The following is an 18,086-nucleotide window of genomic DNA, read 5'->3' as shown; positions in this document are numbered from 1 at the left end:
AGCCTACTGAGAGCGCTGTGTGGATGACACCGTCCAACGCAGTGTTATGTTGCTTGATGAAGGGTGTACCCTGCTGGCGTTAATTTCTCTCCCATTCCAGGTAAAATACAGCATGTTGCAGTCCGACTCAAAACTGTCGGCCTACATTCGGAGTTTTTGAGAATGCAATAAAGACACTAACCTGTAGCTTCGCTAATTAGTAGACATATGTAACCAGATCGCAAAAGTCATTAGAATGCAACTTGTATTTCAAATTAGGCGACCTCTGGTTTTTATGATGTGCTCCGACATCTGCGTGAGCTACTGCGGACTGTGGGAACCTGGTAGTCATAGGGAATGGGTAGTTAGTTGTTTAAATGATTAAACTCTTTACATTTCAGCTATGCTGACACTAGGATGTTGGGCCACAAACTATTATGAATAAACAATGACATTTGGTTCAGTGACAAAACCATGCTTTGCATGCTAAATTGGGGATTCTTTCCATCAGAAATAAAATACTAAATGGATAAATGTGTAAGTGAGCTGTACACTAAATTATATGACTGAACTGTGAATAAACAGACCAATGCTGGTGTTAATATAGACAAAATTCACATTTTTACGAAATCACATTTTATGAGTTGAAAATGGCTCAACACGCCATCTACTGTTTAAAATCATCCTGAACCTTGAAAGGCAGACGCTGACGTAGAGTGAACAATTTGGGACCTTTCTTGTCATGATACTCTCAGTGTGGTGAACTCTCGGAAAAATACGGAGAAGAGCATAATTTCCCCCGTTTTTCTATTCAAGTTTCAAAGCAAAATACACAAAATAATCTTTATTAAAAATTGATTTTTGGAGACCAAAACATCTTTAGGCAAAACACATTTCCAACCTAAACATCATAAAAGCAGAATAATTACATTTTACTATTCATGTGTCCTACTTTTATGAGCACTTCAAAACACAAAAATGGCACTCTCTTGAAAATCACTGCAAAATGATAAAAATGATATTCAAATACAAGTCAAATCTAGGTCAACTGTTACTGTTAAGTCTTTTCACAGCTAGCCAGAAATGGTGTGTTTTTGACCTGGCTGGCCAACCAACATGTTATTTTTAGGTGAACAGCTCTCTGGTTCCATGGTCATCACTTTGACTGTATAGCCCCGAGACTCTGCAGGCCAGCATCGGTCAAGATCCACCAAACCCATGCAGGTCTTCCCTTCAGAAGTACAAAAACACAGTGGAATGTTGGTTTTAAATGACTAGAGCTACAAGATGTTAAACACAATTTTAGTTATAATTGCTGATCAGTAAGGTGGCAAGTTTATATGTGAAGCAACATTGGGTGCCTTAAAAGGCACTTTTTAAATAAAATGTATTATTATTATTATTTGCTATAGGTCTGACTGCTGGAAATGTACCAATTACACGGCGCTCTTCCGGCAGCGTGACCGCTGTCTGGTCTGCGAATCGACATAAGATCATATGCTCCTATAGGAAAACAAAAAAATCAGGTTAGCCACACACACCAAAACTTTAAGATCTAACACACATATTGACATGTGATTTACTCAAATCACCAATTAAAGCTGAAAATCTCCCGCATCACACTCAATAGATGGCCAAAAAGTGAAAAGCACTTCACTTGTACAGTTTCTTTGACTAATCCTAAAATGAAATCTTGTTTGAATGTCTTCATCCCAGTAGGATGCTGAAATCAAATGTCCCTGTCTCAAAACATCACATTTAACTTAAAACAACACATTTAAATTTAACAAAGTATAGCCAAAAATCTCTGTTCCATGGAATTGCATTGAAAGGTAAACTGCAGTGATCTGCATTGGTTTATAAACAAGCAGATTGTAAGTCTGTTGTGAAACTTTATAACAACTGATGGTTCAGAAATCAGTTCGGTAATTATAATATTCTTATGTTTTATGTTTTCTGAATTGGTGTATTGTTCCCCTCAGTTGACAGAATCACAAGGTCAAGTTAACAAAAAATGAAACCTGATTTGCAGTATGGGATATATACCACACTTTACCTTGTAATCCAGTATCTTCGAGAATAACTGGCTGCATTTACAGAGAAGAGACATTTATTTAGGTCAACCGAAATACATTTATTAAGGTAAAATCATATCACATTTATGGCCCTTATGTGTGGGCTCTAGCATCAGGCATACACCATTCCAATATCATACATTACGCGTCACACTCACACACATATTTGTTACACTAAAGTAGATCACAAAATGGCAAATGGATAAACTAAAATATCTATTATCAAAACAAGTCGAAGTTTTTATCAATCGATATGGCCACATTTTAGCCTCTGTATTATATTCTGTCTTTGGTAGTGAAATAAACATTAATTTTATCAATTACTGAAAGCTTGTGATCTGCATTAGAATTTTGAAAACTATTTGGAGTAAGTATGGGAGAAAGTTGTTGTGGCTTGCATTTGGCCTTTGGGCAGTATTGTATTATTAAGTATTTCAGTATTTTAATATAGATATTCACCTGACACTGAACACTGTAGGAAGTTAGGAGTTAGACAGACAGGATAATTAGTCTGACTGATGTACCAAAGCTGTTGATGCTCAGGCATAACTAAATAAATGTTTTGCTGAATAATAAAATACATTGATGTAAGTTTCAATCACTTTTGTCTGCATTAATCAGATTTGAAATAACAATTGCAGTTGAAAGTAGCAAAAATGCCATGAGAATACAAACACATTGACAAAGGACATAATTTTTATAGTTGCAATTTACTTTTTGTTTGATAACATTTCCTGCCTCAGGACATCTTGTGGCCAGTTATAGGCACCATGATGCATAATCAACTCATAACCTTATCAATGAAGTGCTTCCATCAATAATAAAAGTAAATGGGATTACACATTAGCCTATGTGTCCGCATTTGTATGGACACATAAAACAAATCCTAACAGCAACAGATGCCTATGAAAAGTGATCCCTAAACTATTTCAGTGTTACTTAGCTTACTTACAGTACTTGCCCAAGAGACATAAAGAAAGAAAGCAGGAAACCAACATACCTGCGAGGAAAGGTGAACTTCTGTGTGTTCTGAATGAAGCCATAGCAGCAGGGAGATATTACAAATGCTGCACCTGCCTGAACGCAGCGTTGCAGAACCATGTCTGTTGCAACACCGCATGCATGTAGTGCTACCTGAAGGTAAAATAACACACAAAACACATCTTGAGGTTCTCACACAGAACACACCGTGGTTTAGTCTTGGTCTCATCAAATTCTACAATGGAAAATAATTACAGAGCTATTTTTCAGACATCAGCATTAATTAACATTAAGAAATGGCAGTTAGCAGGAATGGTGGAGGTTAAGTTGAGGTCTCGAAAACCAAGAAAACTGCTCATAGGATTGCTAAAAAGGCAAATCAAACTGTTATACTGTTCAGCAACACCTGCTATGAACTTCATGGGATCAATAATGTTTTGTGCTTGAGTTTCAGCCAGTGGCACAAGGAACATTTTATTGTAGAGAGAAGAATGGATAAAATAAAATTCCAGCCAATTCTGTTAGCACACCATCTGTAAAAAAAAAGCTGAAGATGAAAAGAGGATGGCTTCTATGACAGGATAATGATCCTACATACACCTCTAAATTCATAATGGACTATCTCAAGAGGCGCAAGCTGAAGGTTTTGCCATGGCCCTCAGACCTCAAAAGAGCAGTGCATGCAAGGGAGCCCAGCAATCTTTTGCAAAAATCACCAAAACAACAGCTTTGAAAACTTGAAAGCTGAGTTGAAAGCTGGCTACAAAAAGTGTTTACAAGCTGTGATACGTGTTACTAAGTACTGACTTTACAGGGTGCCCAAACATTTGCAAGTTGTACAAATGGTCCTGGGCTTTCAGATTGGTACTTACCCCGATGTGGAAGGCTCCAATGTAGTAGTCCAGATTGGTTTGGATGAAGCTAATGTTCGTCAGGTTTAGCGTGATGCTCCTTTCCCTGGCCCTAACAAGAGACTCCTCTTTATTTTCCACCAGAATAACCTTATAATAACAAAACAAAGAAAGGATATTTTAGAGGCCATTAAACAATTTACAACTCCTAACTTTGTGAAACTCCATTATCATGCAAGTTTAACTAGCTACGCTTAGGGTATGCTTATACTGCACAGTAAATGAGACCCAAAAGGTTTTTGGTCTCAAGTGACATAGACCGGATATGTGCCATGCCAGTGTAGATTTTATATCACCTTCTTGTAAGATATGACAAGTTGTAAAACAGAAGTGGTGCAACCAAATTTAGTACTGATGCCATTATCTGACTTGGGTCCACATGAAGATGGTTCAGAGAGTAATTTGTTTGAAAATGATTGAAAAGGACTGTACAACTACATAACCTAAATTACTTTTTAGGACACAATTCTATAATATGGTATATCTGTACTAGTTAATAATTTACAATTTCAACAAAAGGAAGATGAAGGTCAAACCTGACACTGAGGGAGCATGGAGGCCAGCACGATCCCAACATGACCCTGAAAACAAAAAGGCAAAGAAAGGCTTCTACATTACCTGCTGAATTATACAAATATAATATAAATAGATATTCAATCATTATACTATAAAAAATAGCAATAGTGACTTTTACAGCACAGACAACATTTGAAATCTAGGTTGACATTCTGACGAAACCCTCTCTGTCTTTTTCACAGACCAAAGGTTGGAGATTTGAATTGTTGAATTGATATTAAGTATGATGCAAAACAATCTTTACAGAAACTCAGAATTATGCATGTGTACATACTTATGACAAGACCATGCATTACTAGTATATTATACAGTAGTTTTCATCAGTTATGAATTACATGGGTATGGTGTAATGTTACTCTTTTCCTAAAGTCTTATGGTGCCAAAACAAGGTATGCAGAAGATAAAACATTTGGAAAATGGAATGTGAATACATACATTTCCACCTTTGCTTTCAGTATTCTGTTTTCATTTACAATATATTTACAAACATTTAAAATCATAATATTCATTCTGCTAAGGCTGAGCCTGACAATGGCCCATAGGCCATCCAGCAAGTGATTGACATCTGACAGGCTGAATGCAAAAGCATAAATTACTTCAGATCACAGGCTTTTAGACATGCTTTCATAGCGGCTTGGGAGTTGTGTGTGCATGGCTTTCGTTCTCTCTTTGACATGTGCTGGACTATAAAACTATATCCATATAAATATACACTACTGTTCAAAAGTTTGGAATCACTGAAACAAAATCCTTTTTTGTGAACTTATCCTGTTATATACTTATATACAACAATAACCCTAACATATCCTGTTATATACAGTATATAACAGGATACGTTAGGGTTATTGTTGTATATAAGTATTACTTATACACAACAATAACCCTAACATATCCTGTTATATACAGTATATAACAGGATACGTTAGGGTTATTGTTGTATATAAGTATTACGTATACAACAATAACCCTAACATATCCTGTTATTTACAGTATATAACAGGATACGTTAGGGTTATTGTTGTATATAAGTATTACTAAAATAACCCTAACGTATCCTGTTATATACTTATATACAACATTAACCATAACGTATCCTGCTGCTACAGTTCTTGCACCTGATCCACTTGCAGAAACACTCTGCTTACTGCTTCCCATCCCCACCACAATGTTATGTACCATATCTACTCTGCTTTGATACATCTGACATACATACTGTATTCCAGCCTATTCGCCCATAATTTAACCGAATGCCACTGCTGACATGGTTTTCTGCTTCATAACTTTTTCAAAAAATTTCACCACTATCAATCGTTAACCTATCCTTCAGTGTAGATATGCCACATGCTACATTTTTTCTGACTGATGTATGTATGCATTCTGCTTGCTTCCGATTCTCTCTTATCTTCACCACCCTGCCCCCTTTCTACCTGGCTGGGCCCAGGCTGATGGGAGTTTTTCCATCGCCACCTTGGCCTAAGTGCTTGCTCTAAGGAGGTCAGGCGCTGGGCTCAGTAAAGCACCTTGGGACAATTTTACTTGTTATTGGCGCTATAAAAGACATATACAATTGAATTGATATACATTATTATACAATACACAATGCTTATTAAAATATATCTAAAAAAATGGTAAATTCCAGTGTACTGTAGCTTAAATGACCATATCAATTACCATTTGGGATTTACGTTCACAATCCATTTTAAGGTTCCAACTCATTTATGTGTTTACGTTGCATTCTTGCATTTATACTCCTTTTTCAGACAGCACAGACCTCCATTATAGCGTGATCACATTCTTACCCCACCACTACAGAAGTCCACCACGGTGTTTCCCGGATGTACAAGTTCGGTTACCATGGAAACAAGGTTGTTGATCTGCTGGCACTTGCGTATGGCACGAGTATCTGACATTTCCCCTAAAAAAGATATGACGTATTAAATATGCAGTACATTGCCATTAGGCCAGAGAAATGTCCTGTTCTCACATTAAATACATGTTCACCTTTTCAGTAACTGCTCCTAGTTTCTCATTTCACTTCAACTTCATTCCATTTAACTATTAACACTATTAACCAAAACACATTATGCAAGACCATAATGTTTTTCAGGAATTCAACATCTTTCATTCAGAGACAAAATGTTGTAGACCAGTGGTTTCTAAAGTGGTCTAGCCTTGGGACCCACAATTTCCCATTTCTAATTATTCCAATAATTTACCATGATCATTAAGTTGATTTGAAATTGAAACCATAAAATAGACATAAACATAGGGCTTACTTGTATCCCTGCATTCATAGCACATTAGCTTAAGTCTGACATCAGATAGATTTTTAATAGATTTTGTTTACCACACTGTTAAGTTACCTGTGGAGTTTTACCCAACTTAGCTTGTTATACACACTTACATGTTTATTTAGAAAGAAAATACACAAACCAGCAATATAACTACAGTAACTACCTTACTCCAGCCGACACTTCAGACTGTCCCCCCCCCCCCCCCCCCCCCAGACACACACCCACACACACACACACACACACACACACACACACACCCAAACACACACACACACACACACACACACACACACACACACACACACACACACACAGTAGGCTATGCATCTGCCGCTCACACTAAACTTTCTTTGTCTACCTCCAAGAGATTCCTTTTCCGTTTGTGATTGAGGCATGAACGTTGACGTCAGATGTAGAGATTGACATTATGACGCATGGTTTTTGCAATGTATAGATGTCAGAAAAACATGCCGGCATCGATAAAAGGAATTGATTACCCCGAAAGGCATACAATTCTGATGTATCTGACCATTTGGAACCTGTTCTCGATCCTACCCCTACAATTTTCCCTGCTATTGACTTTATCCTGATTTGTAAATGTGAGGTTCTGCCTGAGGCATGTATTATGTATATTGAAGGTTCTGTGTTACTTACCTGTTGTAGGGTTGACAGCGGTAGGGAAGTCTTCCCACGGGACGGTCCAGCTTGGGCATGGATGGGGAGAGTATACTGCTTCAACACCATTTTCCTATGAAAAAAAAATGCAGACACACACAGCACTGAAGGCCACTCATTTACATTAACATCTGATCTGTATCCAGACATTCTAGCTGGGTAGGGGGAAATGCATGTGAATAATGCAATTGGATCAACTAGAACCTTCATGATCCAGTTACATTTACTGAAGGGCTCCATAGAGTATATGTGTAAAATAATAAGCTCTTATGCCTCAGGACCTACACATTATATTTATTTATTTTATTCTAAACTGTTGTATTGTAAACAGTGTTTCTAAGTACTGAAAATTGAGGAAATCATCACCATTGAAATTTATGGGGGACATTCTGGTTCTCAGAGTAGAATTAGGGTTAAGCTTAAGGACTCATACACTGAGTGTCATAACAAGGGGAGAAGTTAAAGAGGAGGGTGAGAAGTTTTATTACTTTAAGTTTAGTGAGCGTGGGCCTTGGACCTCCAACGAAGGGCACCTTCTCTGGCTGGGTGTCCTCAAGCTCTAGTTCATTGAGTGTCGAAATCTCTGGTGTGAGCATAACAGATTCAGATGGCTGTGGTGTAAATAAAGTCATCCCACAGGTCTCCGCAGCTTTGCGGACCCCAGGGACGTCTTGAACATGACAGTACCAGCGCACAAGTAGTGGGAGACGAGCGAGAGCATGAGGAGCATGCTTCTGGAGAGAACACTGATGAGAGAGAGAGAGACAGAGAGACAGAGAGAGAGAGAGCGATATTAGATACAAGACCAAGTCATGACCTCTATCACAGCCCCATTGCCTTAAATCTCATGCAACCCCTTTTCATAGTATTGTTCAATCAGGGTTAAAGCCAAGTTGAGTTTTAGTGTGAAAGGCCCATCTCAGCCGACCTCTTGACCTGGGTTGGACATGGCTTGATTTTGGTATGAAGGGCCTGCCCCGGTAAGTCAACCACTGTAATGTTGCTAACAGCATTATAATCCTGATAACAATGCGTTAAGGCATTTGTATCTTTCATCTGCCCAAAATCACACTTTGGTCAAATAACCCTGGTTCGATCCAGGTAATTTGCGTGAAAAAGTTAAGAAACAGCTTCAACAACTTTTAATAACTTGAACAAATAAGGGTTTTAAAAAAAGACTATTTGGGGGTGGTTTTATGGTTACTGAACAAAATTTGTGGAATTTTAAAGGTTCGCAAAATGGCAGGCCATTACCAACTATGTGATTGTGTGTTTTTAATAGAGGGTGGACATCCAGTCACAGATCTGCCATGATTAGCATTACAGGTCTCATGTATAAACCAATCTAAATCCAATAACAATCAGGTACAACATGCTCTTACTAAGTATTGGTGGATGCAGGGAAGCAGGACAACATCGGTGAGAGTGAAGTAAAGTCCCTCAGCAAAATGACGCTCTAGCTTTGGCAGATGTGTTGTTTTCACTCGTCTAATATCAGGGGGCCTCTTAGTGGCAGCATCAGGAACTTCATCCGTGGTGAGTTTGGCCAAAGCAGCACTGAGCTCCACTCCGCAGGGTTTTGCAGCGGGATTGGACCTTTCTTCCTTTAAGGTGGAAGGACTGGAATTGATTGCCTGCTGCTGAAGCTTCTGTCTCCGCAGCTTGTCATCATTATGGACTTTGACAGGCTCGTCCAGTCTCTTCTCCAAGTGCAACAGAGCAGGAGGAATACAGAGGGCCTGCTCTGTAGGGTTGCACAGGTGCTCCCCCACTGCCGAGGGAATGTCAATCTCACACAGTCGTGTCCACTTACTCACCTAGCAGCACACAGATGGAAAACTATAATGCAACACCAAACAATCACCAAATGAAACAAGAATAATAAAACCATATTAAGGTTAATCTCTTCCCACAGGCAGAAAGATCTACCACATACACAAAAAGTGATTTGGAATGGGCATGATTTTGGAATAGATTGACTCATAACATAAAGGGAATAAAGTCAGTGAACATTCACATACTAATGATTTTTTTTTTTATCTCAGATAAAATTGTAATGGTAGACTCCTCACCTCTGCACATGCCTTGAGGCAGGTGTTCTTAAACCCCAGCAAAGAAGTCAAGTTCAGGTGACCAGGCTTGTCTTTGCTGGTACGCTGTATTACATGTCTTAACACCACTGCCAAGCCTGCTCTGCAAAACATCCCATCTGCTTCCAACACTGCTGGCAACCTACAAGCTCCAACTACACCTAGTGGTTCTGGCAGCTGTATCGGGTTAGCTGCAAGGGTTGAGGATAAGTCACCTACCCAGGTCCACTGGTCACCTGATTTTGCTGACAGAAGAATCACACGGAATGATTTGCTCTCACAGTAGGAAAGAAGAAATAAAGTGATGGAGGAGTGTAGAGGTAAAACATGCTCCTTGCTTTCGGCGGACATCTCTAAATATAGACTGTCAGGCATCCGTCTCTTTTCTGAGTCATCCATTTTCAATTCTGACCTGATGTGAAAGCAGTTGATCAAAACCCCAGCTCAGTAGATCGCTGCTATTAGCTTTTTTTTAAAAGTTGAGTTCAGTATTACCGAAAGCAATGAGGTTCACCAGTCAAATTGTCAAATTGTACTGTAGCGTTCAACTTCCGGCCACATGTAGACTAAACGATACCAAAATAAAAGTCACAAAAATGTTTTAGTAGGCTATTAAAAAAACATCAGATAGCGAATTGCAAAACCATGATAACAAAAAACAACAAATTGAGAATGTGGAATTTTATTATTTTAAAACAGGGAACAATCATGATGTTCATTATGTTCAATTGGAAGACATTTTTACACATAGGCCTACCTCACTCTGCTAGTCTTAATTAAAGTGGGGTTGTATGGCTTCAGAACATCCTAAATACATTTTTTTTATTTTTTTTTATTAGTCATTAATCTCGTTACTGACTATGCCACTATACTATACACATAGCTGAACTGGATGACATCATTGAGACACCGCATTCTACTTATTAAACAACGAATAATTGTGTCTGAATAAAAATGGAGCGGAATCTGTTCGGAACATCCTAAATGTGGTTATTAACAAAAACGTTTTAAAATGTCCTACCACATCCCGTCAAACAAACGCTGATTATTGAAGCACAATGTACAAGCATAGGACAAACACTTGCCTTATCCATGTCCATCATTCATTTCTTAGTGTTATAGGACTAGTTTGCATGTTGACAAAATAATTTACTGTATTGTACACACAATATGCTTCAGCAACTTCTCCATAGATCCAAGTGATCACATTTCTATATTATTGTCTGGCATACAGTAAAGGGGAAAAGGGTAGCATGTTTAATGACCAAAAATAAAAAAAAGTTCAGGTTAATATGGATATTCTTATGTTTTATTTCATTTTTTGTGTCATGTTTTAATGTCACATATCTGCATTAATGGGGTCTTCTTTTTGATTTCTCATGTTTGCTCCTGAGTGAGCTTAAGAGGTGTCTTAAGCTGCAGCCCAGGGAACCCGATCCTTTTCTCCGTTTTTCATCCAACTGATGTCTCATCCGTATTCCTCCCTTTCATTTATTCCAATTATTCACACAGCATCGTGACCATACAGATGTGCAACAACACATTTATCAACATAGTATTTTATTGATGCACGTTTACAAAGGCAATTCACTGACGGAACTAAATGGACGGCATTCAGTTTAATAGTTGGTCATATGTTGGCGTGACTGCATCTCTGATCTGCTTGGTGCAGGCCAGGTTAAATTGCCTTGCTCGTCCACTTGCAATTAACTGTATGTTTTCATAGAAGCCAAACATTCCTGAGTGTCCTACACACCGACAGGGCATTTTTTTTTCTCTTTCACAGTAGACACACAGTAAAAATATAATCATTAGCAAAATTCATATATGATGATGTGAAATGTTTCATTTAGTATATTTCACATGTGTATTGTTACAAACATTTTCACATCTCAAATCGTTGAGTTCTTAGCAGCCGCTACAGCCCACTGGACACCCCTTTTCAGCCAGACGCTTTCTCTGCTGCCTCAACATGGTTGTTAATGGCTATTCCCCTTGCTTAGGGAAAGACCTGCAAACTCCTGGCTGCCCACCTCCACTGGTATGCACCTGGTCCTGCACCTGACACCTCCACTGGTATCCACCTGGTCTTACACCTGCCCACCTCCACCTGGTCCTCCACCTGTGTAGCCTCGCTGCTCAGACCCCTAATTAAAAACTGTATTTCATGGTGTCTTGCTGTTGATTGCATCATATAAGCAATCATCTGGTGATGTCAAAAGCTATGCAATAAAAGTAATATAAAAACCTCTATCATAGTTTGTTCCTTGCCCCAGAGATAGATGTCATCAAAGAAATGATTGATATTTATTCATTTATTGTATCACAATTATCTATACGATTTTCTGCTCCAACAGATCTGGTTGGTTAGCTTTTCAGACATTAGCTTGGTCTGGCTATGATTCATTGTGGAGGAAAAGATCATAATGGTGATTTAATTCAGAATTCTTGAGGTGTTTTTCAAGGGGAAAAAAATCTCAGTTGCTGAAGCAGTGAAGCAAGTTCAGGTCATTCTCACCATGTTTTTGTCAGTTTAATGAACATTATCTGCCAAAGGTTTTTCCAGGAGGTGATAAAATTCATATGGATGTTCAACCAGTGGGACTGAAGGTTTGGGGCTGGTTTGACAACACAATTTGTAATATCCACCTAAAAAGTAACAGAATAAATAAATCACACACCATTCCTGAACATCAAGAACAACTATATGGTTATACATTTTAATGAACCTTAACTCAATACAAGCACTAAAATAAAAAATGAACCTCTAGACATTTGAGTTTAAAAAACAATTTAGTCTTTAAAACATTTGTTTCATGTCCAGACCAGCCTCATGAAATTGTCTCTTAGAGGAGGTCTTAGCTAAGTACATCTGGGAAACACCTTGAGAAATAAAGTTACATCTAAATCTTACAATTATCTTACAAATGACCTAGCATTAAAAAGGCTCTAAAAAATGGACCCTGCATATTGCCTCTTTCAGTATATGGCCCCATGTCACTACTTCAATAGGCAGGAGTGGCTCCACGAGCAATACAAATTTGAGATTCATACAGTGGCTTGTCTGGCAATTCTATCAATTTATGCCTTCCAGATACTGTACCTGATGGCATGTTATATCATAGAGTGCTATTTAGATCATCCAAATGCCCGATGTAATAATGTTGTGTTGTCATGAGATCAATTCAAGTCAATCTAATATGCGCTACATGAATAGAACTCACCCATCCGCCTCGCTGGATCAGCCATGGGGCCAGGCCCTTGCAGGCAAACACTCCCATGCTGTCTACTAGAGTGGAAATCATTTCTGTTTGGCCCTGCCGCACACAGTCCACAGCCAGCGCACCTGCCAATGCATAAATGGCCACCACTTTCCCCCATGTCATTCCTGCAAAGAGAACCGTCATGCTGGGTTTTGCACAATTAAAACAAAACAAAAAATAAAACCTTGCAAGTTAATGGTAACAGTCATGATTATGCATTGACACAAAAAGATGAGTTTTGAAGAGATCTTAAAGGGGTAATTGAAAAATGATCGAAAATAACATGGCTTTCACTAAAACAGAATTGCAGGTCGTTCAACCATTGAAGTAGCACACATGACATAAGTCTAGATTGTGATCTCTTAGTGTTGAAAGAAAGGCAAAGACATCCATTGATCATCAGAGGCGTAACAGCCTCACCACATTCAGAACACCATTGCTGTAGCCTAGTCTACCAGTGACAACGCAGGACCGCAAGAGGAGCACAGCATTTTGGGTAACACAGAGTATGATCATGTGAATATTATACAGAGCAATAAAGCACTTGAGACAGAAGATAAATGCTCAAATTTGACTGGTCAGAAATCCTGACACCCAAGTTCCCCGCAGCTTAAGTTGGGTGAATGATTTTGAGCCAGATAAGGTGTATTAGAAGACGAACTGTAGATGTGTCTTGTGCACTGTGGTTATAACTACAATGTGGCAACATTTCCTAAAATATTAGTAGTACAGCAAGATCAAAAAGTGGATAAAGGTTCCATGATGGGCCCTTAAGCATTAATGTCAGGAAGCTCTTAATAAACTGTTCAGTAGATATAGTGGCCAAAGACTGATTACTTCTGTTTTCTACTGAAGCCATATTCTGGAATGGCATGTGCGCCACTTAAAACACATCAGGAAAAATGAAGGAAAAAACATTATCTTTATTAAGGTACAGCCAGCGATATTTATTTATATATAATTGCTTTATTATTTGGCAGATTATAAGAAGGAAAACTGGTCATACTCTGAAAGAAGTTCAACCTATAAGATATATATAAACTGATAAGTGACTAATTAAAAAAAATGTACAACAAGCCTGTTGAGTTACTTCATGGTGTCTATATTTGGATCATCTGTCTTGGTACATTTGAAGGCTTGAATAACTGTGATGTGTTATTATCTATATGTACGTTGCTTTGGAAAAAAAGCGTCTGCTAAATGACTAAAATGAAATGTAAATGAACATCATGGACACACACACTCACCCCCTCTACACACACACACTTTTGGAATGTCTTACCGGAGGACGATATCTCCATTGCAACACTAAAAAAGGCATCTGACGCCATGTTCTCCACATCAACCAAAATGTTCAGCTGCTTTGCAACATCACGATAAATATATGGGCTCATGGTCTCGAATTCATCGCCTGAGAAAAAAGGAAAAAGAAAAAGCGAACAAAGCCATGTGTAGCCTTCATATATCTTAAAGCAGCAATCAGAATGAGAATAGAATCAGCAATAAGGAGTTCTGTCCCAAAATTGGCAAGCTAACTACCTAAAAGGCATGCAGAAACCTTGCAAACAACACCAGTAGCCCAGTTGGCACTAATAGAAGTCAACACACCAACTGTTGTCTTGTGGCTCTTATGGCAATGTAATGCTTTGAAAGCTTTTCTTTCATTTTAGAAAGGTGTTCCAGCCAGGAAACACAGAACTACATAGTGCATATCCTGGATGGCTAGTGGGTAAGACACAGGTGTTTATCTGTCCTTCACATGACCATATGTTATCAAAATACATTTGAGGATGGTACCAAACCTAGTTGCCTATAAAAACCATATCTCAAAAGGTTGCATATTGTTACTTTAACACTTAGTCACTGAGGCTGTGTAGGACCTGCTGTTTCATGTAGACCTTTTTGCTGTATTAAACACCTGACAGGCCAGCTTTAGTATACGTACACAATGATCCTTCAAATATGTCCTTAATCTTAAAAAGACCAACCACTAAACACCACAAGAATCATCATGTCTAATTTAGACTTACCTAATTTCAGGAGCACTGCAAAAACTTCTTGAGGTGTTCCACTTGCCTTTAGATGTTCATATTCCACAGGTGGGTAGATTAACTCCTCTCGAGCAAGTCTTGAGTAGATGTACTCTATGCAAAGTGCCTTTGTTTGAGATACAAATGTTCGAGTGTCCCACTGTGGCGCAGACATATCCTACAATTTGGCTTTTGAGGGAAGAGGTTGGTCTAAGTTGGCTCAACAGTCACCACAATTGGTGGCCACGAGTGGAACACACAAGCAACTTCATTAACCGTTCGAATGAAGACAAGTCCTACAACGTTCATCTTTCAGGATGCCAGGTTTAGTGTGAATATTGGAAAAGAATGTTAAGATATTTTCAAGATGAATTGTCATGAAAGTTGCCTGATCTTCTGAATGAGGAGCTGAAGGTAACACAAGCAGGAAATTACGCCAGAGAGATTGAGGTTGATCCTTGTGTAAACTAATTAGTGGTCCTCTCTGTGAATGGTTGTAGCCAGTGCTCGATCGAGGACAGCCTAATCTCTTCTAAAAATACACAGGGCTCAGACAGAGTGACGTATGCGGCCATCACATGCTGGTAAGAAAATCTATCACGTATCTCAGTTGATAAACTTGATTTTTATGGAATCTGAATACCACCACCACCTATAATAATTATAATAATTATAACAACAAGAATAATAATAACAAAGCAAAACATTTAAAAACAAATCAGTAATTATGGCATGTGCAAAAGTTTGGGTACCGTTCCACTTTAAAATCTCAGAGCATAACATTAACCTGCTAGGCCTTATTTGACTCTTGGACATGGTCAAATAAAACAGGTCAAGAATAGTCATTCAGAATGGTCAGCTCAGAAGCTTCCAGAAGCTGATGAATTCAAAAGCAACAGAAGGTTTTAAAAGACACCAAAGCATTTCCAGCTTGCAATTTCCAAAGACTGAAATATTATTCAAGAGTGGATGCTAAGGGTAACTGTGGAGGTCAAGATGAGATCTTGAGGACCAAGATAAAACTGATAAAATATAAAACGGCAAGACACCTTAAACGCACCTCAGAATTTGAAAAGTGATCTACAAGGAAGAGTGGGTAAAAATGAATAAATCAAGAATACTGAAGCTTTTAGCTTTTAGCTGTCTACAAAAATAATTTGCAAGCTGTGATATGATAAAGGAGTGATACACATTGCTGATTTAGAATGGTGTCCAAATAAAACCTTTGCACATGCCACAATTAGTCAGCATGTGAAGAAAGCCTTGTTATTTAATGTTTGTCTGCTGCAGGGGTTATATTCACTTCCTTTCACTTAAAAAATCTGCCAAATCTGTCATTTAAACAGGGATGCACAAAATTGTGCATACAACTGTACTTAAACCAGGATATTTAAAAATGATTTGTAGCCTAGTTGTATTTAACATGGAAAAACAGAATACAAAAAAAAGACGTGATAGAGAACTATTTCTCCTGTTTTGGAAATCACAAAATGTGATTTTCTAGTTGTTCGGTAAAATGTATACAACCACAGTTGCGAAAGCATTGCTTGAGCAGTATCTCCTTCATTGAATTATGCCACTGCTCACTGCTGTGCCAGCAAGATGGAAACAAGTGTCTTTTGAGGAAGGATCAGTTACAATGTGTTTGTTGGTGTCTCTGAGGTACTCTTACTTTGAAGGACATTATTAAGGTAGAATAGCCCTGTTCAACTCAAAAAACTGTATTAAGATGTTTTGAATAATTACATGGTTTATTATCCAAGGAAATAAGTGAACATGGAGCTTACTTTGTGAAAAAGTCAGTTACAAATCAAAAATGAAAAGCCCATTTTGTCCAGGTCAGCTAAGTCAGCTGCTGCAGTTGCGTGGAGTGGTATTTTTTTGGACAACCATTCTCTGCAACCTTCTTTTTGCTTTATAGGCACTGTACGCAAGATCAATCGAAATGTGTTTTGTCAAATACAGCTAATTGGTCCTCGCACTCCTCTAGCTGACTTCTGGCTGCTCAATGGGAAAGAAACTTAGAGGTTCAGAGCCCTCAGAGACTGCAACTTCAGTGCAGGTATAAACTTCATTTTAGTAATTAAACAGAGATCCAGACCGTTGCCAGGGACACATTTACCTACAATAAGCCTGATTGCAGGTCCTGATTACAGCTAAGAGCCCAGGTGAGTTGAGCTGGTAGGGGGAACTCTGCACCACTCGCCCACATCCTCCCCTGTTCCCAAAGTATTATTTGGACACAACATGAAACTCTTCTTATATGAATTAAGTGTTGATTTGTGATGTAGTAACAATAGATTCAAGAAACAGTGGTGAGGAGGACGGCCAATTATGCATTCTACTGTGGTTGCTCTTCAGGGACCTCTGTGGTAATTTGGGAACACACCCCAGGGTGGGCAATGGAAAAGAGCCTCTCGGAGGTCCATGGCAGCTTTGAGGAGTTTGATGCCATGCTACAGCCAAAATAATACTAACAAACGCCATCACTGACATGGTTTCTTACCCATAATAATACTAACAAACGCCATCACTGACATGGTTTCTTACCCATAATAATACTAACAAACGCCATCACTGACATGGTTTCTTACCCATAATAATACTAACAAACGCCATCACTGACATGGTTTCTTACCCATAATAATACTAACAAACGCCATCAGACATAGTTTCTTACCCATAATAATACTAACAAACGCCATCAGACATAGTTTCTTACCCATAATAATACTAACGAACGCCATCACTGACATGGTTTCTTGCCTTATAGCACCAGTTAAAGCTATTCACTCCATTTTTACCCACTGACAGCCTTGTGTGTATCCCTTTCCTCCTGTACCCTCTTCCATCTTTACTGGGCAGGTGTCAGGCAGATGGATTCTCCTTTTTGTAGCTGGGTTCTGCCAGATATATTCTTAGTAAGGAGACAAATCACTGAGGGAGTCTCTACTCTAGTCTCTATTACATTACCAGAAAAGACATAACTGATGTTTCACCTCACCTGAACGTTATGTTTACTTCCACTATTACTATAGCAATGGCGTACATTGTGCGTATGTTGAGTTTGATTACTCTGACGGAAATCTTGTAACAGATGGTCCTATGGCAAGTTGTACACAAAGATTGATACATTGGACCCAATACGTTTCCTTCTTGACTTCATTTCATTCACTGCAAAATACAAAAAAAATGGAAAGTTTTTTTTTGTT

General features: G+C 38.5%; 2 protein-coding genes across 2 annotated transcripts; both read right to left on the bottom strand.

The window, feature by feature from the left end:
- Positions 1 to 867: 867 nt before the first annotated feature.
- On the bottom strand, positions 868 to 10,033 carry gstcd (glutathione S-transferase, C-terminal domain containing). The gene is made up of 11 exons (XM_080855841.1): positions 9,564 to 10,033; positions 8,874 to 9,308; positions 7,980 to 8,237; positions 7,471 to 7,564; positions 6,322 to 6,437; positions 4,483 to 4,527; positions 3,908 to 4,036; positions 3,055 to 3,188; positions 2,036 to 2,066; positions 1,413 to 1,482; positions 868 to 1,210 (listed from the first exon to the last, which is right to left on the bottom strand). The coding sequence occupies exons 1-11, from the start codon at positions 9,978 to 9,980 to the stop codon at positions 1,053 to 1,055; spliced, it is 1,887 nt and encodes a 628-aa protein (XP_080711967.1). The 5' UTR covers positions 9,981 to 10,033; the 3' UTR covers positions 868 to 1,052.
- Positions 10,034 to 12,095: 2,062 nt separating this feature from the next.
- On the bottom strand, positions 12,096 to 15,049 carry LOC308378862 (bcl-2-related ovarian killer protein homolog B-like; the record flags this gene model as incomplete). Its single annotated transcript, XM_080855868.1, has 4 exons — positions 12,096 to 12,230; positions 12,806 to 12,969; positions 14,127 to 14,255; positions 14,875 to 15,049. 4 exons carry the CDS (start codon positions 15,047 to 15,049, stop codon positions 12,096 to 12,098), a joined length of 603 nt encoding a protein of 200 aa, XP_080711994.1.
- Between the last annotated feature and the right edge of the window lie 3,037 nt (positions 15,050 to 18,086).

Source organism: Sprattus sprattus (assembly GCF_963457725.1).
Source record: "Sprattus sprattus genome assembly, chromosome: 18".
NCBI classification, from domain to species: Eukaryota; Metazoa; Chordata; class Actinopteri; order Clupeiformes; family Clupeidae; genus Sprattus; species Sprattus sprattus.
This window is presented reverse-complemented; position numbering and strand designations above follow the sequence as displayed.

Excerpts from the sequence above, each read along its gene's own strand:
- gstcd (XM_080855841.1), bottom strand. The coding sequence starts at position 9,980 with ATGGATGACTCAGAAAAGAGACGGATGCCTGACAGTCTATATTTAGAG. Across the intron at positions 7,565-7,979 it reads CCACGCTCACTAAACTTAAA|GAAAATGGTGTTGAAGCAGT; the intron begins GTAATAAAACTT and ends TTTTTTTCATAG. Across the intron at positions 3,189-3,907 it reads TTGGAGCCTTCCACATCGGG|GTAGCACTACATGCATGCGG; the intron begins GTAAGTACCAAT and ends TTTTACCTTCAG.